The sequence below is a fragment of the Leuciscus leuciscus genome, assembly GCF_965113295.1.
Source record: "Leuciscus leuciscus genome assembly, chromosome: 12".
Taxonomy (NCBI): domain Eukaryota; kingdom Metazoa; phylum Chordata; class Actinopteri; order Cypriniformes; family Leuciscidae; genus Leuciscus; species Leuciscus leuciscus.
The window spans coordinates 40,982,590-41,002,921 of record NC_138736.1 but is presented as its reverse complement, the minus strand read 5'-3'; the positions used below and the strand labels follow the sequence as shown (position 1 = coordinate 41,002,921).

At 36.9% G+C, this 20,332-nt stretch overlaps 1 protein-coding gene across 5 annotated transcripts; it reads left to right on the top strand.

Annotated features, from left to right (window-relative positions):
• The first annotated feature begins 10,995 nt into the window (after window positions 1-10,995).
• LOC309511407 (vitelline membrane outer layer protein 1-like) lies at window positions 10,996-19,890 on the top strand. 5 transcript variants are annotated; one of them, XR_014210596.1, is made up of 7 exons: window positions 10,996-11,290; window positions 12,038-12,156; window positions 12,276-12,386; window positions 12,641-12,822; window positions 15,879-16,042; window positions 17,337-17,383; window positions 17,795-19,890. XR_014210596.1 is itself a non-coding variant. In XM_082186644.1 (6 exons), the coding sequence occupies exons 1-4, from the start codon at window positions 11,120-11,122 to the stop codon at window positions 12,819-12,821; spliced, it is 582 nt and encodes a 193-aa protein (XP_082042770.1). In that variant the 5' UTR covers window positions 10,997-11,119; the 3' UTR covers window position 12,822; window positions 12,892-12,928; window positions 13,104-13,179. The 5 variants fall into 5 exon arrangements, 3 of the variants coding, with proteins under 3 accessions (XP_082042771.1, XP_082042770.1, XP_082042769.1); XR_014210595.1 differs by lacking the exon at window positions 17,337-17,383; XM_082186644.1 differs by lacking the exons at window positions 15,879-16,042; window positions 17,337-17,383; window positions 17,795-19,890 and adding exons at window positions 12,892-12,928; window positions 13,104-13,179 and having other exon boundaries at window positions 10,997-11,290.
• The last annotated feature ends 442 nt before the right edge of the window (window positions 19,891-20,332 follow it).

The following is a 20,332-nucleotide window of genomic DNA, read 5'->3' as shown; positions in this document are numbered from 1 at the left end:
CACAACTGAAACGCTCTCATACATACAACTGAAAATATTATGCTCACACACACAACTGAAACACTCTCATACACACAACTGAAATGCTCACACACATACAAGTGAAATGCTTTCACAAACACAACTGAAATGCTCTCACACACACAACTGAAATGCTCTCACACACACAACTGAAACGCTCACACACACACAACTGAAATGCTCACACACAAACAAGTGAAATGATTTTACAAACACAACTGAAATGCTCTCACTCACACAACTGAAAAGCATTTCAGTTGTGTGTGTGAGAGCGTTTCACTTGTAGGTGTGTGAGCATTTCAGTGGTGTGTGTGAGAGCATTTCAGTGGTGTGTGTGAGAGCATTTCAGTTGTGCGTGTGAGAGCATTTCAGTTGTGTGTGTGAGAGCATTTCAGTGGTGTGTGTGAGAGCATTTCAGTTGAAACGGAAGGTGGTTAAAGTCTCCAGTCCAGTTGGTGGCAGTAGTGCACCTCAAGACGAAGAACTAGAAGCTGACTGTTGAAAGAAAGCATAGTAAACTAGCGCAAGTTGGCCATAAATTCACAGATGCGAACTTCCCGCGGGTCAATAACTCGTGAGCTAAATGTTGTTAATACACAAATAACACCTCGTTTTAATCGTAGTAATGTGACGTGAAGAGTAAAGGCGGCAGAGAGGCAGATCCGAAGGGACCGTCTGCAAAGTGCAAAACCCGAAAAGCGTTACTACGAAAACAGTCAATAATTTCTCTGTTACACACTATAGTGTCATCAAATTCAGTTCACACATCACTGATGCCCTGATGATTATACTACAACATTTATTTTGAATAAATATATTTTTGAATATTTTTTATGATTATTATTTATGAAAAATATTCAATAACTTCACTGTTATTCACTGTATTGTTGCCAAATTCAGTTCGCACATCATTGCTGTCCTGATGGTTATACTACACTTATTTTTGAAAAAAAAATTTTTTAATTGTATACAGTGAAGTTTTGAATTAGAGTGAAGTTACAAACATTTACAATTGTATATACAATTTAAAATAAATATATTTTCCCCAAAATAAGTGTTGTAGTATAACCATCAGGGCATCATGTATAACCTGAATTTGGCAACAATACAGTGAATTACAGTGGTTACTGAATATTTTTCATAATAAAAATCATCAAATAGAAACTTTTTTTTTTTTCAAAATAAGTTGTAGTATAACCATCAGGGCATCAGTGATGTGCGAACTGAATTTGGCAACAATACAGTGAATTACAGTGCAGTTATTGAATATTTTTCATAATAAAAATTATCAAAAAGAAACTTTTTTTTTTTTCAAAATAAATTGTAGTATAACCATCAGGACAGCAGTGATGTGCGAACTGAATTTGGCAACAATACAGTGAATTACAGTGAAGTTATTGAATATTTTTCATAATAAAAATCATCAAAAATATATTTATTTTTTTCAAAATAAGTTGTAGTATAACCATCAGGACATCAGTGATGTGTGAACTGAATTTGGCAACAATACAGTGAATTACAGTGAAGTTATTGAATATTTTTCATAATAAAAATCATCAAAAATATTTTTTTTTTTTTCAAAATAAGTTGTAGTATAACCATCAGGACAGCAGTGATGTGCGAACTGAATTTGGCAACAATACAGTGAATTACAGTGAAGTTATTGAATATTTTTCATAATAAAAATCATCAAAAATATTTATTTTTTTTTCAAAATAAGTTGTAGTATAACCATCAGGGCATCAGTGATGTGCGAACTGAATTTGGCAACAATACAGTGAATTACAGTGAAGTTATTGAATATTTTTCATAATAAAAATCATCAAAAATATATATTTTTTTTTCAAAATAAGTTGTAGTATAACCATCAGGACAGCAGTGATGTGCGAACTGAATTTGGCAACAATACAGTGAATTACAGTGAAGTTATTGAATATTTTTCATAATAAAAATCATCAAAAATATATTTTTTTTTTTCAAAATAAGTTGTAGTATAACCATCAGGGCATCAGTGATGTGCGAACTGAATTTGGCAACAATACAGTGAATTACAGTGAAGTTATTGAATATTTTTCATAATAAAAATCATCAAAAATAATTTTTTTTTTTCAAAATAAGTTGTAGTATAACCATCAGGGCATCAGTGATGTGTGAACTGAATTTGGCAACAATACAGTGAATTACAGTGCAGTTATTGAATATTTTTCATAATAAAAATCATCAAAAATATATATTTTTTTTAAATAAGTTGTGGTATAACCATCAGGACAGCAGTGATGTGCGAACTGAATTTGGCAACAATACAGTGAATTACAGTGCAGTTATTGAATATTTTTCATAAATAATAATCATAAAAATATATTTATTCAAAATTAGTGTTGTAGTATAACCATCAGGACAGCAGTGATGTGCGAACTGAATTTGTCAACAATAAAGTGAATTACAGTGCAGTTATTGAATATTTTTCATAATAAAAATCATCAAAAAGAAACTTTTTTTTTCAAAAATAAGTTGTAGTATAACCATCAGGACAGCAGTGATGTGTGAACTGAATTTGGCAACAATACAGTGAATTACAGTGAAGTTATTGAATATTTTTCATAATAAAAATCATCAAAAATATATATATTTTTAAATAAGTTGTGGTATAACCATCAGGACAGCAGTGATGTGCGAACTGAATTTGGCAACAATACAGTGAATTACAGTGCAGTTATTGAATATTTTTCATAAATAATAATCATAAAATATATTTATTCAAAATTAGTGTTGTAGTATAACCATCAGGACAGCAGTGATGTGCGAACTGAATTTGTCAACAATAAAGTGAATTACAGTGCAGTTATTGAATATTTTTCATAAATAAAAATCATAAAATTATATTTATTCAAAATAAGTTTTGTAGTATAACCGGTCCCTTCGGATCTGCCTCTCTGCCGCCTGCGCATAGTGTTCAATGTGTTTTGTCCACTGCGAGGGAAAGCTCGTTTTGAGGAAAATTAGGTTGCAGCTGCTTGTCTACATTACTACGATTAAAACGAGGTGTTATTTGTGTATTAACAACGTTTAGCTCACGAGTTATTGACCCGGGAAGTTCGAATCTGTGAATTTATGGCCAACTTGCGCTAGTTTACTATGCTTTCTTTCAACAGTCAGCTTCTAGTTCTTCGTCTTGAGGTGCACTACTGCCACCAACTGGACTGGAGACTTTAACCACCTTCCGTTTCAACTGAAATGCTCTCACACACACCACTGAAATGCTCTCACACACACCACTGAAATGCTCACACACCTACAAGTGAAACGCTCTCACACACACAACTGAAATGCTTGCATACAACATCATTCTGAAATGCTTTTCAGTTGTGTAAGTGAGAGCGTTTCAGTTGTGTTTGTAAAAGCATTTCACTTGTATGTGTGTGAGCATTTCAGTTGTGTGTGTGTGTGAGCGTTTCAGTTGTGTGTGTGAGAGCATTTCACTTGTGTGTGTGAGAGCATTTCAGTTGTGTGTGTGAGAGCATTTCAGTTGTGTGTGTGAGAGCATTTCAGTTGTGTGTGTGAGAGCATTTCAGTTGTGTGTGTGAGAGCATTTCAGTTGTGTGTGTGAGCGTAATATTTTCAGCTGTATGTATGAGAGCGTTTCACTTGTGTTTGTAAAAGCATTTCACTTGTATGTGTGTGAGCATTTCAGTTGTGTGTGTGTGAGTGTTTCAGTTGTGTGTGTGTGAGCGTAATATTTTCAGTTGTATGCATGAGAGCGTTTCAGTTGTGTTTGTAAAAGCATTTCACTTGTATGTGTGTGAGCATTTCATTATATTATGTGAATGAATTTGGTTTCATATGTGTATGTGAGAGGAAAAGTACATGTATATGCATGGTAATTCTGAATAATGTCCCTAGGGGCACCTCATAGTAATGCGCTTAATAATAGCGAACATTTATCTAGGTTAACGTTAGAGCGAGCGGCCATGCCAGACTGATACGTCCTTCATGTTTAACAAATCAAATTCTGTTTTATTTTATTGCGCCAGTTTGAAAAGGATCGACGACTGAAACACTTAGCAGCCTATACAGATAAACGCCCAACGCTGGTGTTTTTCTTTAAACAAATTCGTTTAGTCTTTAAAATAAATATTGTTTGTGGGCTAATTAATGCCACAATAATTTGTTTATTTTATTGGCTACTTTTATTTTTCATTTTTGTTTTGCATTGAATACCATTTAAAGGATTTGCTGTGCACCGCAATGCCATCCAGCCACGTTAAGAGCCACCTTTATTTTCTTTATAATAAAGGGTTTCTATCGGAAAACGCTTAACTATGCGTTAATTAAATGCATTGCGTTCATATTCTGGGCTCATCTGCTTTTCTGTAGGATAGTATGGTTTATTAATAAGGTGTGTAGGCTACAGCATTTGATCTTTATCACTGAAGTAGCCTATTAAGCCACATTAAGCTTTTTCTTTATTATAAGGGTTTTCTATGGGAGGAAAACGCTTAGCCTAATATGCAATTAAACACAATGTTCGTATTCTGGGCTCATCTGCTATTAATAAGGTGTGTACAGAATTTTATCATTTAACATGAATGTCCGTTGGGGGCTGTTATTTCTTCAGCTTTTTGAACGTATGATAAAGACATGATTGGCTATCAATTTTATGTGGATAAAGGCATATTTTGTAGCCTACATGACTACACACTTGAGTGGAAAAAATTATATGTATGTGGCAGCAATGCGTCACCGTAGTTTTTCATAAACTTCGATTTATGAATAAATAATTTTCCAAGCAAAATTATTAAGTTGACTATATATTGTACAGAGAAATTTGAGTCAGAAAATTAAAAGAAGATATCAAAATTAGATAAATGTAGGCTATGTTTGAGCCATGTTGTCCATTAATGAAACATTGGCTATATCATTCCACAGAGAAGAGCTATGTGAGCAATTATAGAATAAATGGTCTAACGTTTCCGTTTCCATAAAGCAAAAGCTGCATTTTTCGTCTACGGTATAAATTTAGAGATAATCTTGTTACAGGGGTAATAATGGTAAATAATTTTAAATGATATTTCTTTTACTTTGTTTGTAATTAAAAATGTATGTGGGTTACTCCATGCTCTATTCCAATTAATATTTTCATACAAGGGGGACCATTTGTATCTGGAGGCAGGGATAGATTTTGCGAATAAAATATGTTTTATTACTTTGTTGTTAAATTTTCTGTCTAGAAAAGATAGACCATTTATTGAAACACTGCTGTAGACCAACAAGTTAGAGCCTGTTTATGGAATATTCGCTTCTTTTTTGATGACAAATTTAAAATTAAGATAGGCTTTAATATTAAACAAAAATTCACTTTAAAGAAAAGCTTCCTACAAAACAAAACAAAAATCATGTCTCCCGATAGGCCTATAGCCTATTGCAAATCCAATCTTACTCATGCTATTCACTTTTCGTTATCAACATGGGAAAAATAACATTATATTGGGACGACGTGTGTATCAGGCGTCTTATTAGGCGACGTACTGAGGGACGACGTGTGTATCAGGCGTCTTATTAGGCGACGTACTGAGGGACGACGTGTGTATCAGGCGTCTTATTAGGCGACGTGCCTGGTTCAGACGTTATGATTTTTTATACATTTCTCACGTACGCAGTCGCCACGTCGCCGTAAGGTATACGTTACTACTGTGACGCCGCCGTGACGTCGCCGCCGGTCTGTCGTCTGACGTCTCTATCAATCCCATTCAAAAATAGACACGGACTGACGGCGACGGAAGGGTAGACTGCTCCTTCGCCTTCTTCAGGGTAGACTTAGAAAAGGCATGATCTACCCGCCATACGCGTTCACCAACCACTGTAAACACTCAGCTTGAACACGCGCTTCTCCACAAGCCGCACAGCACCTGACAAGAGTTACGTTGTTAACCGTTTAGCATCCGGTAGGTTCGAGCAATAATAACCAGCTGCCGTCACACTCACCTCCAGCCAGAATGAAAACACAACGACTGCAAACACTCAGCACCACCTGTGCTTATCCACAAACCGCACGGCAACTCCAGCCAGGATGAACGCAGAGAAATGACGTGCCAGCGAAACAGTCACACACAGTGCCGTCGCAGGTGGGGTGCGAGGCCCTGTGCGAACTTGAAATGCGAGGCCCTGCTCTTTGATGTGTATGCTCAATTGCGTATGAATTACAGTCACACGGACGTAGCTGTTCTAATTCTTTTGCACGCATAATCTTGCTGCAATACGTGTTTATCAAGTAGAATAATACAGCATAATCATGCACATAGTCTCAACTATGACTTTTTGGTATTTATTTCAGAGGGGGAAAAAAAATCAACTTTGCAACCACGAGTGGTTTTACATCAAGTCAGCTCGAGAGTTTTCATCGAGAAACCGCCTAATATACTAACGTGTATTCTAATGGTCCAGTGGTAGAACGTTTGCCAAGCATGTCAGAGAGTCTGGGTTCGAATCCGCTCTTGAATGGTTTTATTTTTCTCGTATAACGTTAGTTTTTTTTCTTCTCATCAAAACCGATTATGTTAATCAGTGGTTGTATATAAAGCAGGGACACATTTGTGTGCATTATTTTAGAGTATCCACAACGGATTGAAGCGCGCGTCCAAATGAAGACAGTGCGTTGTGTGTGTAAGCCACACGAGGAAAGACTGTATCCGTGCCACTGATCGCAGCGGCAACGAGCACTTTGATCACTTGATTTAAAAAACACATTTCAGCGCTAGATCTTCTCTTATTTAAAAAAAACGAACGAAATGAATGCTCAGCCAGTTAACTGGATATGTTTTATTTATTTGTAGAATTGTTACATTCGTGCCGCGATATGTTTTAAAAAGTGGTAAAAAAAAAATAAAAAAAGCAGGATTGCGAGGCCCCCTATTGGCGCGAGGCCCTGTGCGGTTGCACAGTTCGCACAGTCTATGCGACGGCTCTGGTCACACATCAACGCAATGTCCGGTGGCCAAACAGCCACCTTGATATACCCGTATGAATGAGACGCTGATTACCTGCGGGCCTCTAGGGCGGAGTCAACACATCGTGAGCTTAGAATTATAAGGTTCTATCTCCGTTTAGGGTAGTTCCGAGATATTGAGCATCAAAGTTTTTAAATGAAACGAGGTGCTACCCAACAGCAGCACTTCACTACACAAATATTACAAATAGGTCATTAAACTAATATTAGCACAAGTTTTGCCTCAAACCACCTGACAAATGAAGCCACACAATGGTGACAGAGTTAAGATGAAGTTTATAAGAAAGAAAAACTTGTGGCTTTTAACAATGGTTTCACTAGCTGTTTGAGTACATGAAAACATAATACATTTAAATGTGAATTTTCCATCCACCACTGAACTCTCGGACATCTTTTTTTAAAATAAAAATGCAGTCCTCACCGGCGCACATTAATTTATGGGGTAGGATAGGCCGCTAAGGATCCTTTTATGTATCCTTCCTTTCACGGGGAAACAAAGGGTGCTTTTGGCATCGCTTTTGAATCAGGGTAGCCTTTGTCGCGGTGACGCAAACGGCATTCAAATGCGACCTTCACATTGGGACACAACTACTTCTAGAACCTTAAAAGGGAATCAGCCATCTTGGTTGAGTTTACTGGAGTTCAAGGACATGAAAAGGTGAAGATTAGAACCTAACTTCAGTGGGAAACAACAGGAGTATAAAAAACCCTAGAGCTAAAGCCAACAAGCCCAGAGTTGACAACACCTTTGACCCAAAGCTATGGGGCGCCGTTTGTAAAGCGGCGCACTCTGAAAATAACAGCAACATTTTGTCACATTTAGCTTCAAACAATGTTTAAAAAAACTGGTATGAACTTTTGACGGTCACTTTTCAGCACATTTTAAATAAATATTTGTCAACATAGAGATATTTTAAATAGTTAAATCTAAATATTAAATGTTACACCTAAATGTTAAATCTAAATCTAAATGTTAAATCTAAATGCTAAATCTAAATGTTAAATCTAAATCTAAATGTTAAATCTAAATCTAAATGTTAAATCTAAATATTAAATCTAAATGTTAAATCTAAATGTTGAATCTAAATGTTAAATCTAAATCTAAATGTTGAATCTAAATATATAACTAATATGCAAATTCAAAATGCCGGTAACCGGAAGTGCCAAAATAAAAGCGCGAGGAGGTCAGTGTGTGTTTATAGCACGGTTTAGTGTCAAATAACGAATAAAAACCATCTCATCCGAGGAAATGGTCTCTTGGACATGGATTATCGTAATAATAACTACCTAAAATAATAAACACGATTGGAGAAACTGTATTTGTATATGATGACAGAGTGATGACATGACATTCAGTCAAAGTGAGCCCCCTCGTGGCTGGCTATTATGGCTGCAGCCTACAGGTCATAAGTCCCGCACTTTTCATAAACGTGACACTAGCCAACTCTTCAAATACAGTTTCTCCAAACGTGTTTATTATTTTAGGTAGTTATTACGATAATCTATGTCCAAGAGAGACCATTCCTCGGATGAGATGGTTTTTATTCGTTATTTGACACTAAACCATGCTATAAACACACACTGACTTCTTCGTGCTTTTATTTTGGCACTCCCAGTTGCCGGCATTTTGAATTTGCATATTAGTTAAATATTTAGTTTCACCCGAAACATTTAGATTTAGATTTAACATTTAGATTCAACATTTAGATTTAAATTTAGATTTAAATTTAGATTCAACATTTAGATTTAAATTTAGATTTAGATTTAGATTTATATTTAACATTTAGATTTATATTTAGCATTTAGATTTATATTTAACATTTAGATTTAGATTTAAGATTTAGATTTAGATTTAACATTTGGATTTAGATTTAGCATTTAGATTTAACATATGTGTAACATTTAATATTTAGATTTAACTATTTTAAATATATCTAAGTTGACAAATATTGTTGATAATGTGCTAAAAAGTGACCGTCAAAAATTCATACCAGTTTTTTAAACATTGTTTGAAGCTAAATGTGACAACTTTGCTGTTATTTTCAGCGTGAGCCGCTTTACAAACGGCGCCCCATACAAAGCGTGATCATCTGCTGTATATATATGGGACATTCTACCAGAAACGTACATTTCCACTTTAAAAAATCTTGGGGAAAAAAATATATTTTTCTTAAATCTGAACGTTGAGACATATGGAGGACATGTTAAACTATGAGAAACACATATCATCCCATCTCAGCATGTTTTTATGATTAAATAAAATACATTTTTATACGCATTTCACCCCTAAAATGTCAGGCCCTGTCACAGACAAATTTGTATATGTTAGAATGGTTTCCTAATGAATTTCTTTGATACAGATAGCATTTTCTTATTGATCACATGTCCCTGATTGTATCTAACATGGTTTTATAATTCCTTTAAGAAATATAAGTAACTTTTCGGTCAACTGTAGTACACAAAATCACAGAATACCCGCAGGCACTCATATAGTTGTAAAATAACTACCTTTACATAGGAGATTTTTATAAAAACATAGTAGTGGATATATACCCCCACCTTCATCTACACAGTTAAAGAGATTAATTAATTAATATTTCCTCAAATAGTACACTTTTATCATAATTTCCTGTGTGACAGGACTGACCATGGCGTGACAGGACTGACGGTACTGTGACAGGACTGACTTTATGGATTTTGATGATGCAGAAAAAGTTATGTTTTGTGTTCTTTATTTAAGTTTTGATTGGCATTTCTTTTTTAAATTATTATTATAATTTTAATGTTAAAGTAATATTAGACTATGGTAAAATTCAGCCAAGGACATACATAATATTGCCAAAAGTATTGGGACAGCCCTCCAAATAATTGAATTTAGGTGTTTAAATCACTTCCATGGCCACAGTTGTATAAAAATCAAGCACCTTGGCCTTCATTTTACTATTGCATGCGTTAAATACATAACATATGCAATAAATGTAATAAAAAAGAACAATAACATTAATTTGTAAGGCCGTGTCACACAGGAATGTGACAGGGCCTGATGTGACAGGGCCTGACGGTTGGCCATTGTAAACTGCCATTACTCAGCCTGCTAGCATGCTAGCATAAAAACTGTTAACATGCAAGCAAGGAATTTCAATAACCTTTTTAGACATGTTTTGGATTTAAAACATTTTCATTATTTTCTGGAATGTTTAACCGTGACAGGGCCTGACCCTTTAGCTCGTCTTCCTAAAAAAAACATACAAAAACAAGCTTAAAATCATACAATTCAATGAAACAATTCAGCCTTAATCAATGTAAGCTTCACCTGGGTCAAATGATGTCACTTCCTCTGAGTGATACCCTTAAAGGTGTATTTCACACATTTTATGTAGAGTTTTATGTAAACGTGACAGGACTGACCAAAACATGGGGACAGTTGTAAAATAGAATTTATTTGTAGAATTTATATATAATTTTATGTTTTTGATCAGTTGATGTGAATGATAACAGCTTAAACTTGTTATTGATGAGTTTTTTTTTTTTAAATAACAGTTTGTAGCATAACAAAACTATGAAAGCTGTAGCTCCAATTTGGCTGAGGACAAGGGCATGGACAGGATTTGTAATTTTCAAAAGTGTTTTTAATAAAGAAAAAAATATCTGAGAACCTAATGAATGACATATTCCTTTACAGAACAACTCACAGAAATCAACTATGAGCCAGTTTTAGAAATTTTTGGATGAAATACTTTTTTATTCACTGTAACAATTCAAGGACAGATAATGTACGTTTCTGGTAGAATGTCCCATATACCTCTTAACTCGTTGATTGAGTTGATTAACTGAATGTGCTCCACACGTGTTTAATTAGGTTTGATTATCTTTATTATGTTAATGTGCTCCTCCCGAACTTTGTTAATAAAACATAATTTCTTAATATGCCAAATATGGTAGGGGTTGATCTTTGAGTACTTTGGTTAATGATTCTTGTGTATAAATAGGAGGTTTCTCCCTTATGGTATTATATTGTCTCTGCTTTATCATTTTCTGCAGATAGTCTATCTAAAAACTAATATAATTCTCAGTATTCAGACCAGTGCTGTAGCAATGCATCACTTCTTTTCCATGATGTTTTCATTGCTAGCCATTATTGGGCATGTGAGCGCCGACCGATCTTACAGATCTGAGCTGACGGTGAAGAATGGGATGAAGTGGGGAGATTGGGGGCCTGTGCAAATGTGTCCAAGTGGAACATATGCTGCAGAGTTTTCTTTGAAGGTAAGTTGGGCATTGATTATTTTGCTAGTATGGGGGTGGATGAGTAGCCTGGAAATCCAGACCTAAATCTAAAAGATCAATAGGTCTGGGGTCAAATACTGAAAATCGGCCAGCTCGAGGGGCGGCACCAAGCCTGCATTTGAAAATCTCAGTGCACGCAATAGGATAACGCTATAACCAATCACCACAATAAATCCCATACGCTTCGCTACCTGCGGAGCTATCTGGTAGATTAGACTTTTGGTGTATCCAGTCGGCAAAAACGCCCTTCTTGCAAAGGAAGGATTTGAGCGGCGTCTTCTGTTCCTGTTTTCGATAAAAAGCCAAGTCTAACTCGTTCATTGTAGCGGCCAAAGCCGTTTCAAACAACTGGTGTTCATCCATAGCCATCTTGCAATGTTTACTAATGACTTTGACGTCACAGCGCTGTCGTCATCTGTTTAGCTCCGCCTATATCAGATAACCCGCTGTGATTGGTGCAGCTCGGATCGAGGGGCATATTTAATGAGCATCATGACTCGACGCCAGAGTAACTCGCTGAGCAAATTCAACTTGTGCTCTTGCAAGAACTCTGATTACCAGGGTATTGGATGAGTGCTTCAAAGGTTGAAAACTGTGGAGTTGCTGTTTGTCATTTAATTCCAGGTTTCTAAAGTTCATGTCCATTAAAGAGCATGGAGATAAATGTTACTATGGGTTGGGTTAAAGTTACCTCTTTCAAACGGAAGATTGTCTTGTTCTTTTAAGGTGGAAGGGGCTCTTATTTTTGGTGGTGACGATACAGCGCTCAATGGGATTACTCTTTTCTGTGTCGATCAGTTCAAAAACATAAAGCAGTTCAGCTCAATTACATCCACCGTAGGAGGGTAATGGACTCAGATTATTAACAATTATTGCATTAAGTGTTTAAGCTTTTAAGTAAGTTGAGGATTTTCTTTAATGATGATTGATTTGATCAGGAAACCTCTTTGTGTGTTTTCTTCAGCTGGGGTGACTGGGGAAAGGTTCAAAGATGTCCTGGGTACTTCACAGCTTTCCAGCTGAAAGTTGAACCTTCCCAAGGATCTGGAGATGATACGGCCGCAAACATCCTCAAGTGAGTTTTGTGGTGCATGTTATAACATCTCTTACTCCGTGTAAACCTTTTACGCCATCTCTTACCCATCCTGGGTTTATTTAGCTATTTAAGGACTCTAGTTTTCCCATATCAGTAGCTTAGTTAATATCACACTCGCAGTCGTGCTGCAGTGATTAGGCCGTCGGCTGCAGGTGATCATGTGACTGACATTCAATCCAACAGCACAATTACATATTTTATCATAATATTGTCACATCTGGATTTTTTTCCAGTTTCAAATGCAGTGGAGGTGAAGTGCTGCAAGGTCACGGCTCAAACTGGGGCACGTTGGGTGACTGGAGCCCAACCTGTGAAGGAACAGGAATCTGCGGCATACAGACCCGGGTAGAACCGTCACAGGGAGACGGAGACGACACCGCTCTCAATGACGTGCGCATGTTCTGCTGCGATTAAGGTGATGTGATCGCAATCAAAAACTCAGACTGTCACACTGCAGATCAACTAAATCTGTTTATTCTTTCAGGTTTAAGAGGATGACAAGAACAGCAAGAAGATCAAATGTATTGCAATTATTCATCATACTATGATAAACTAACAAACCATGTCATACAACAGTTTTGTAATGTAAATCTGTAAAGTCAGCCGGTCATATCATAAAAAGATAAAGCCTAACCAGATGATCAGGACATTTGCACCCCACTTTTGTAGTTGTACTTATCTCATTCATTCTTGTAGGTTTGTGATTCTTCTGAAGACTCCTGAACTTCTGCTGAAACTGTGGTCAAATATCAGCAATAAAGACTTTCTAAACTGAACCTTGTAGTTTCACATTGTTTTGCACAACACTTTACATCAGATTGTTCATTACATTAGTGCATGTGGCAGATGGTCTAAAGCAGTGGTTCTCAAACCTGTCTTGGAGGACCACTAACACTGCATGTTTTCATATGGGTTAATGAGCTGATGAGTTGAATCGGGTGTGTTTGATTAGGGAGACAACGAAAACATGCAGTGTTAGTGGTCCTCCAGGACAGGTTTGAGAACCACTGGTCTAAAGTGACTTATATTGCATTCAAAAGTAATTGTCTTCTCCATTAATGCATTCCCTGAGAATGACTAGCGTACTCTACAGGAACACTACATTAGTGTAATGTTACCGTAAACATTTTGCCTTTCTAAAGACATAAATGCTTGTTTGGCTAAAATGGCACAATGCACGTTCAGAAAATGATTTGATGTAAAAGAAATTCAAACCTCATTTTAATACTTTAATATTTGAGAAGACTGTAAACTCACTCCTGCAGTAAGTCTCACAAACAGTGCCAGAATCAAGAATCAGTTATACATCTGTATTCAAAGACTGTTATAATCTGAGTTTATGTTTGGATGGGTGTGTTATGTTTCAGTTCTGTGCCTCAGTTTCTCTATTTCAGTCGGTCTCCTAGGCAGGTTACAAATGGTTTAAGGGCAGTTAGTTTAGTTAGTCTCGCAATATACAATTTATACAATATATTTGATCATATGCATAAATATATACTGTTTATTAAAAATTGATAAAGAATTTTATATATATACATACAAACATATACATCCATACATTTTCAGTCTGATGTTATACATCAAAGAGAGATAAACTAATATTCTTTTAAATTACTAAAGTGGATTTAGAGGGTGACAAAGCAGCAGAGCCAAAAGGGCAACTATGGCAAATATACCAGGGCACTACATAAGGCACTTGAAGACCCGTAAAAGCATGTGGAGGTCCTCTTTACCTGCACACTAGACAATGCCATGTTTTGGTTTTAATATTTAAAAAAAAAAAAAATATACAAAATAAAATGAAATATACACTACTGTTCAGAAGTTGAGATCGATAAGATTTAAAACGTTTAAAATGTTTTTAAAAGAAGTCTCTTTTGCTCAAAGCTGCATTGATTTGATAAAAAAAAAAAACAGTAATATTGTGAAATATTGTGACTATTTTCTATGTGAATATCTAGTAAAATGTAATGTATTCCTGTGATCAAAGCTGTATTTTCAGCATCATTGCTCCAGTCCTCAGTGTCACATGATCCTTCAGAAATCACTCTAATATGATGATTTGATGCTCAAGAAACATTTATGATTATTATCAATGTTGAAAACAGTTCATATTTGTGTGGAAACCGTCATACATTGTATTTTTCAGGATTCTTTGATGATTAGAAAGTTCAAAAGAACAGCATTTATTTGAAATGGCATCTTTTGTTACATTATAAATGTCTTTTTCGTCCTTCGGATGAGACGTTAAACCGAGGTCCTGACTCTCTGTGGTCATTAAAAATCCCATGGCCAAATTTGCCCCTTGGCCTCTGTCCATCATGGCCTCCTAATCATCCCCATTTACTGATTGACTTCATCACTGTCTCCTCTCCACCAGTAGGGGTGTAAATCGGAGCCTACATGACGATTCGATACGATACCGATTTCTTATGCCAACGATTCGATTATTTTCGATACTTCAGAATTCCCCGCGATACGATTCGATTCGATTCGATACGATTCAATACTAGATTTTTACATGATATCTATTAAGTTTCAAATAAATCAACAAAAATAATATATAATTTGCCTTTTATTGAATATACAGAATACAATTGCATGTCACAAAGAAATTGTTTTTCCACCTCCACGAATGAATGTTGTTCATTATGTCGCCTTGTTGAGGTAAATTGTAGTTTTCCTTGCTTTACCCCGGTCTTAAAGTAAAAAAGATGACTGTGAAAAATAGTAGAATTAAATTAAATACATTTATGGTGAGATTAGTACAATTTATTTAATTAAACTCATTTATGGTGAAATTACTACATTTTCATGTCAATCTGTGTTCATTTTGACCACAAAACATGCGCTGTCACTTTAATTCAGCGCGTGCAGCACAGCAGAAATAGACTCGGTGCGGAAACGATCTCTGCACTGCTGTATATGCACTGCAACTGGAACGGATAAACGGACCGCATCCGCGTGCAGTGTGAAAGCTCTGACCTGTTAACACGGGTACTGAAAACAATACGCACCGCATACGCATTGCAAACGGGGTATGTGTGAAACGGGCGCAATCAGACAAACGGCAACATCTCTTACCACTGCTCCATCTGTTTTCCTGAAGCCAAAATACATCCACACCCATGACTTGACGCCGACTGGAGTGTGTAACATTTCACTGTTATTGCCAGCTCGCTCTGAGGGATCCATCGCTCTTGAAAGTCAGACTCAACAATGTGTGTGAACATAGATTGACCGTAAGTAACGCATGTGAAGCGGTGTGAAGTAGAAGACAATAATGAGGTTAGCGCCACCCGCAGCTTAGTAGGTTGTACGCATTTTTCGGAGCAGATCGCTGAAAATAGACAGGCGGCAAAATAAACACATGAATCGATACTCTTGCGGACGCATCGATGCATCGAATCGTCGGCTGTATAATCGCTGCATCGATACGAATCGATTAATATTTACACCCCTATCCACCAGTAAGCTGGTGTGTGGTCAAAACTGGCACCATTATGATGGGGATTTCCCGGGGGATTCAGCCGATGACACACGATAACGGGATACTTGTGTTTTTGTTCCATCTTCCTGGACGAGCTGTGGATTACAACTGTCGACATCTGAAGATCCAGTCCCTGCAGAACCATGTGAGTTTTTAAATATAAACTTGTTTTGTGTTCTAGTGTTTCTGTTTGTTTAATCCTCATATAGTGACGCGGAAATAAATCGGCATGATGAATCAATAATGATGATGTTTCTTAATTTATAGAGATAATTATTAGATTGCTTGTGAATTTCTAAAGCCTGTTGTTTGTGTATTGAGTTTGACTGATGACTGCCATGTCTGGCCGAAGTTAAGTGTTGGCTTGCGAATAACTTTCTCCAATTAAATGAAGATAAGACCGAGATGATTTTATTTGGAAATAAGGGGTGTGTGAATGATGACTGCCTGGGGTTGTTTCCTGGGAAAAAAATGTTTAGCGTGAGGAACCTTGGTGTCATTTTTGACTCGGAGCTTAAATTTGACCGGCAAATCAATGGTGTCATTTAGAATAGTTTCTTCCATCTTAGATCAATATCTAAATTGAAATCTATCCTTTCTTTTGACGATATGGAGAAGGTTGTTCATGCCTTTGTGTCATCCCGTTTGGATTATTGCAATGTGTTGTATTTGGGTGTGAGTCAGGCTTCTCTCTCCCGTTTGCAACTCGTTCAGAACTCAGCTGCTAGACTTTTAACCGGTACTAAGAAGAGAGAGCACATTACTCCAGTGTTAATTAAATTACATTGGTTACCTATACGCTACAGAATTCAATACAAAGCGTTGTTGTATGTTTTTAAGTCTCTGCATGGTATAGCGCCTGAGTATGTTACTGATTTAATCAGCCGCTGTCAATCCAGTAGATCTCTGCGCTCAAATGATCAATTGCTTCTCATGGTTCCGCGATCCCGTTTAAAATGTAAAGGTGATCGGGCATTCTCTGTTGCAGCTCCTAGGCTCTGGAATGACCTTCCTCTGTCTGTAAAAACGTGTCCTTCATTGGGTGTTTTTCAGAGTGCGCTTAAAACTTATATGTTTTCTTTAGCATTTGATAATGCTTTGTAAGTTGTGTATCATTTGTTTGCATTGTTTTTATGTTTTTGTTTTTATTTTTTCTCTTTTTATACCTTCTGTACAGCACTTTGGTTCCATGTGGTGTTGAAAGTGCTTTATAAATAAAGTTGAGTTGAGTTGACTGATCATTTTCAGAATAACACAGGAATCATTTTATAAAAAACAAAGATTCAGATTATAGTTTGATGTTTCTTATTTGACATTTTATCATGTTATCATTTTATCAGTCATTGTTAATATTTAACCATTCATGAAAGCGTTTTATCCCTGTATGAATGTGTGTCTGAATCTGTGACATAAACCAGCTCTTCTGTTTTTATCATCAGGGTTTCTAAACTTCTGCTGCTGCTGTTTTGCTGTATCAAATATAGCGGTCAGTATCATTTCTGTTGATAAATTGTAACAATGTTTGATTATCAGTTCCCTGTTGATCCAGTCGATTGTTTCTGTTTTACACCAAGTGACTTTGCTTGACATTTGTGGTCAATTATGGAAATTACCCAGCATATATTACATCACTGACATGACATCATTCAGTTCATCTATTAATAAAGTTCAGGAATTACAGGAATTAATAAAGTTCAGGAATTCGCTGCGACTGCAGTATTTTAGCAGATGTGATTCTGATCTTCCCCTGTTCATGAATGAAGCTCTGAAAGGCCACAATACACAATACTGTCCTAAAGTGGATCAGGCCTTAACTGTGAATAAAGTGAGAATAATCCGCTGGGATTTAGACACGTATGGTGTTTAAAATCCATTATATTTTTCTGTGTGTTTGTAGAAACCACTCCTCGATCTGTGACGGTGAAGAAAGGAGGAAACGCCACCCTGTCGTGTGGATTTGAGGACAGAGACATTTCAGATGTCTTAAGCAGACTCTCAAAAAATATCCTTGCTTGTCAGAATGAAGAATGTGAGAGTAAAAACAGTTTACAGTCACTGACACTGGAACATACAGAGTTCTGGATTATGAAGGAGAAACCTTGATCACAGTCTCAGGTGAGAGAAGATCAGAGGATGAGGAGAGATATTATTTTTGGACAGCTTTGGACAGCTGAGGTTTATTCAACTATTCTCTACAGAATCTGCAGAAACAAAGAAGACAGAGGAAAACAAACCTAAAGACACTGAACAACATATTAAGTAAAACAGGAGACAGTGAGAGATTTGCAAAACTGGGGTTCTCTTCCCACTTTCCAGATATGAGGTTTTGGACTGTGTCTGTTTGGACTGACGCCAAAATGAATGGGAGTCAATGGGATGCTAACAGCAGGTGGGGGTCCGCTAGCCAATGGCGGCGCCCGGGGGTGGTAAGGAATTCGAGCGCCGAATTACCCCCCTGGGGCCGGTTTCACAAAGATAGACTTTGACTATGGCTTAGATATAGTAGATAGTCAGACTTCAGATAGACATCTAAATCAGACCGTTGCACAAAGCACTTAAGACTCTGACTATCTTAAGTAGGACTACACTGCAATGCATTCTGGGTAAAATAAGACACTTTTCAATACAAAAAACATGGCGGATCGAGTAAGCGCATTCAACCGCTCAGTGCAGTTTACCCCAGCCGAAAATATGTGTTTGTTGGAGGAGTATAAATGACGGAGTATGTTTTTTACCACTGTTCGATCGCGCCCGTGCCTCTCTCTCTCTGACACACACACACACACACACACACATTCCAGCATTGCAATCTTGACATCGCAGCCTGTTATTATGCAGCGTTCTCACCAAAAGCGAATAGAGCGTCAAATTCGCGTCTATGGCGTCTAGTTCGACGCTTAAACATTTTGAATCCATTCGCGCGTCCAAGGCGAATAGGACACGCGTATAAAGCGAGCGTTTGAAGCGAAATAGACGGGCATTCAGAGCTATGACTCCACTACGACTCTACTACCCCCTGTTTGAGCAGTCACGGTGTATTGCATTTCACACATCGCCCGTGACGCTTGCGTATGAATCGTCGATCGTTGCTCGCGTTGACTATGTAACGGCCCTAACAGTTACAAGGACATTTTACTTGGGAATGTAGTAAGAAGAAATGTTTAAATTATTAGCCATTTTCCCTTTTCTTTTGGCAGTTTGTAATGTAACTGATTGTTACTGCTGGTTGCCAAGGTAACAGAGTCTTAGACCTAAGTTAGCCTGGGGGTAAGAGGTGTCTAATTTTTTTGGTCTAAATTAAGTCAGTCTTTATTTTTGTGAAACAGTCTAACTTGCATTAGACTAGACTATGAGCAAATTTTAGACTTGTCTAACACTATAGACTCTAAAATAGCTTTGTGAAACCGGCCCCAGCTGGTTGCAATGGAACGTTCTATTGAGTTTCGCCTCTTGGTACTTCTATACTTTTTGCTCTCTGATAGCAGTATCTTCAGGCTAAAGTAAACCAGAAATTCGTTCCCGGCTTGTTCTACGTTGCCATAGCGATCATGGGAAAGGTCAGAGTTCGGGAAAGTTGTGAATATTATGCCCTTATCACACGTTTGCAGTGTCTCCCGCGTTCAGTCATGTGAAGTGACAATGACGCAGCACTTTGTTGTACGAATTGTAACAGAAACTAATTGCGTTTGTTTGTTTTATTAAAGAAACCGCACGTTTATCCACGTTTGTCCAGCTGACCATATCACACAAACCAATGACGCACACTGAACATCGCAGCACACGAAGCTACAGGCCTCACTGTTAATATCTCATCACATTAACCCTGTCAGGACCAGACAAAGATGGCGGCTGCTGGTCTTTCAAAGAGCTCATTTTCGCCCTACATCATAAAAATGATTAATTTATTTATACGTAAATTCTACGTTCCTTTTCAAGAAAATGCTCTGTGAAAAATTAATGTAATAATATAATAAAGGTATAAATAATAATATAATAAAGTATAATAATAATGCTACTAATAATAAGATATTTTTTTAATTATTTTAATAATTATTTTTGAATTATTTAATATTTATTTAATATTTTAAAATATTAAAGCTGCAAGCAGCGATGAAAAGGGCCCTCGCACCCCTGCCACCGCCACCCGGCGCCTTTAGGAAAGGCCTTAAGATTACACTCACCAAATTTGAAGAGGATCAGATCAAAACTGTAGGAAGAGTTTGTTAAAGTACAACATCAGGAAATGGCAAAAACTGCACAAAATCTGAGAGGAAGTTCAAAATAGCTGACTTCCTGTTGTGTTTAGGGCTACGCTCCAAGAGACTTTTTTGTAGGTATTGGGTCATTACATGTATGTACCAAATTTCATACCTGTACGTGAAACGTCGAGCCGGGGCAAAATGTAGGGGCAATAATTAAGCCATTTTGCCCCACC

Bases quoted from the DNA above. Each gene is read 5' to 3' on its own strand.
- LOC309511407 (XM_082186643.1), top strand. From the start codon at position 11,120: ATGCATCACTTCTTTTCCATGATGTTTTCATTGCTAGCCATTATTGGG. The intron at 12,157-12,275 runs GTAATGGACTCA...TGTTTTCTTCAG, and splicing joins ATTACATCCACCGTAGGAGG to CTGGGGTGACTGGGGAAAGG. The intron at 12,387-12,640 runs GTGAGTTTTGTG...ATTTTTTTCCAG, and splicing joins ACGGCCGCAAACATCCTCAA to TTTCAAATGCAGTGGAGGTG.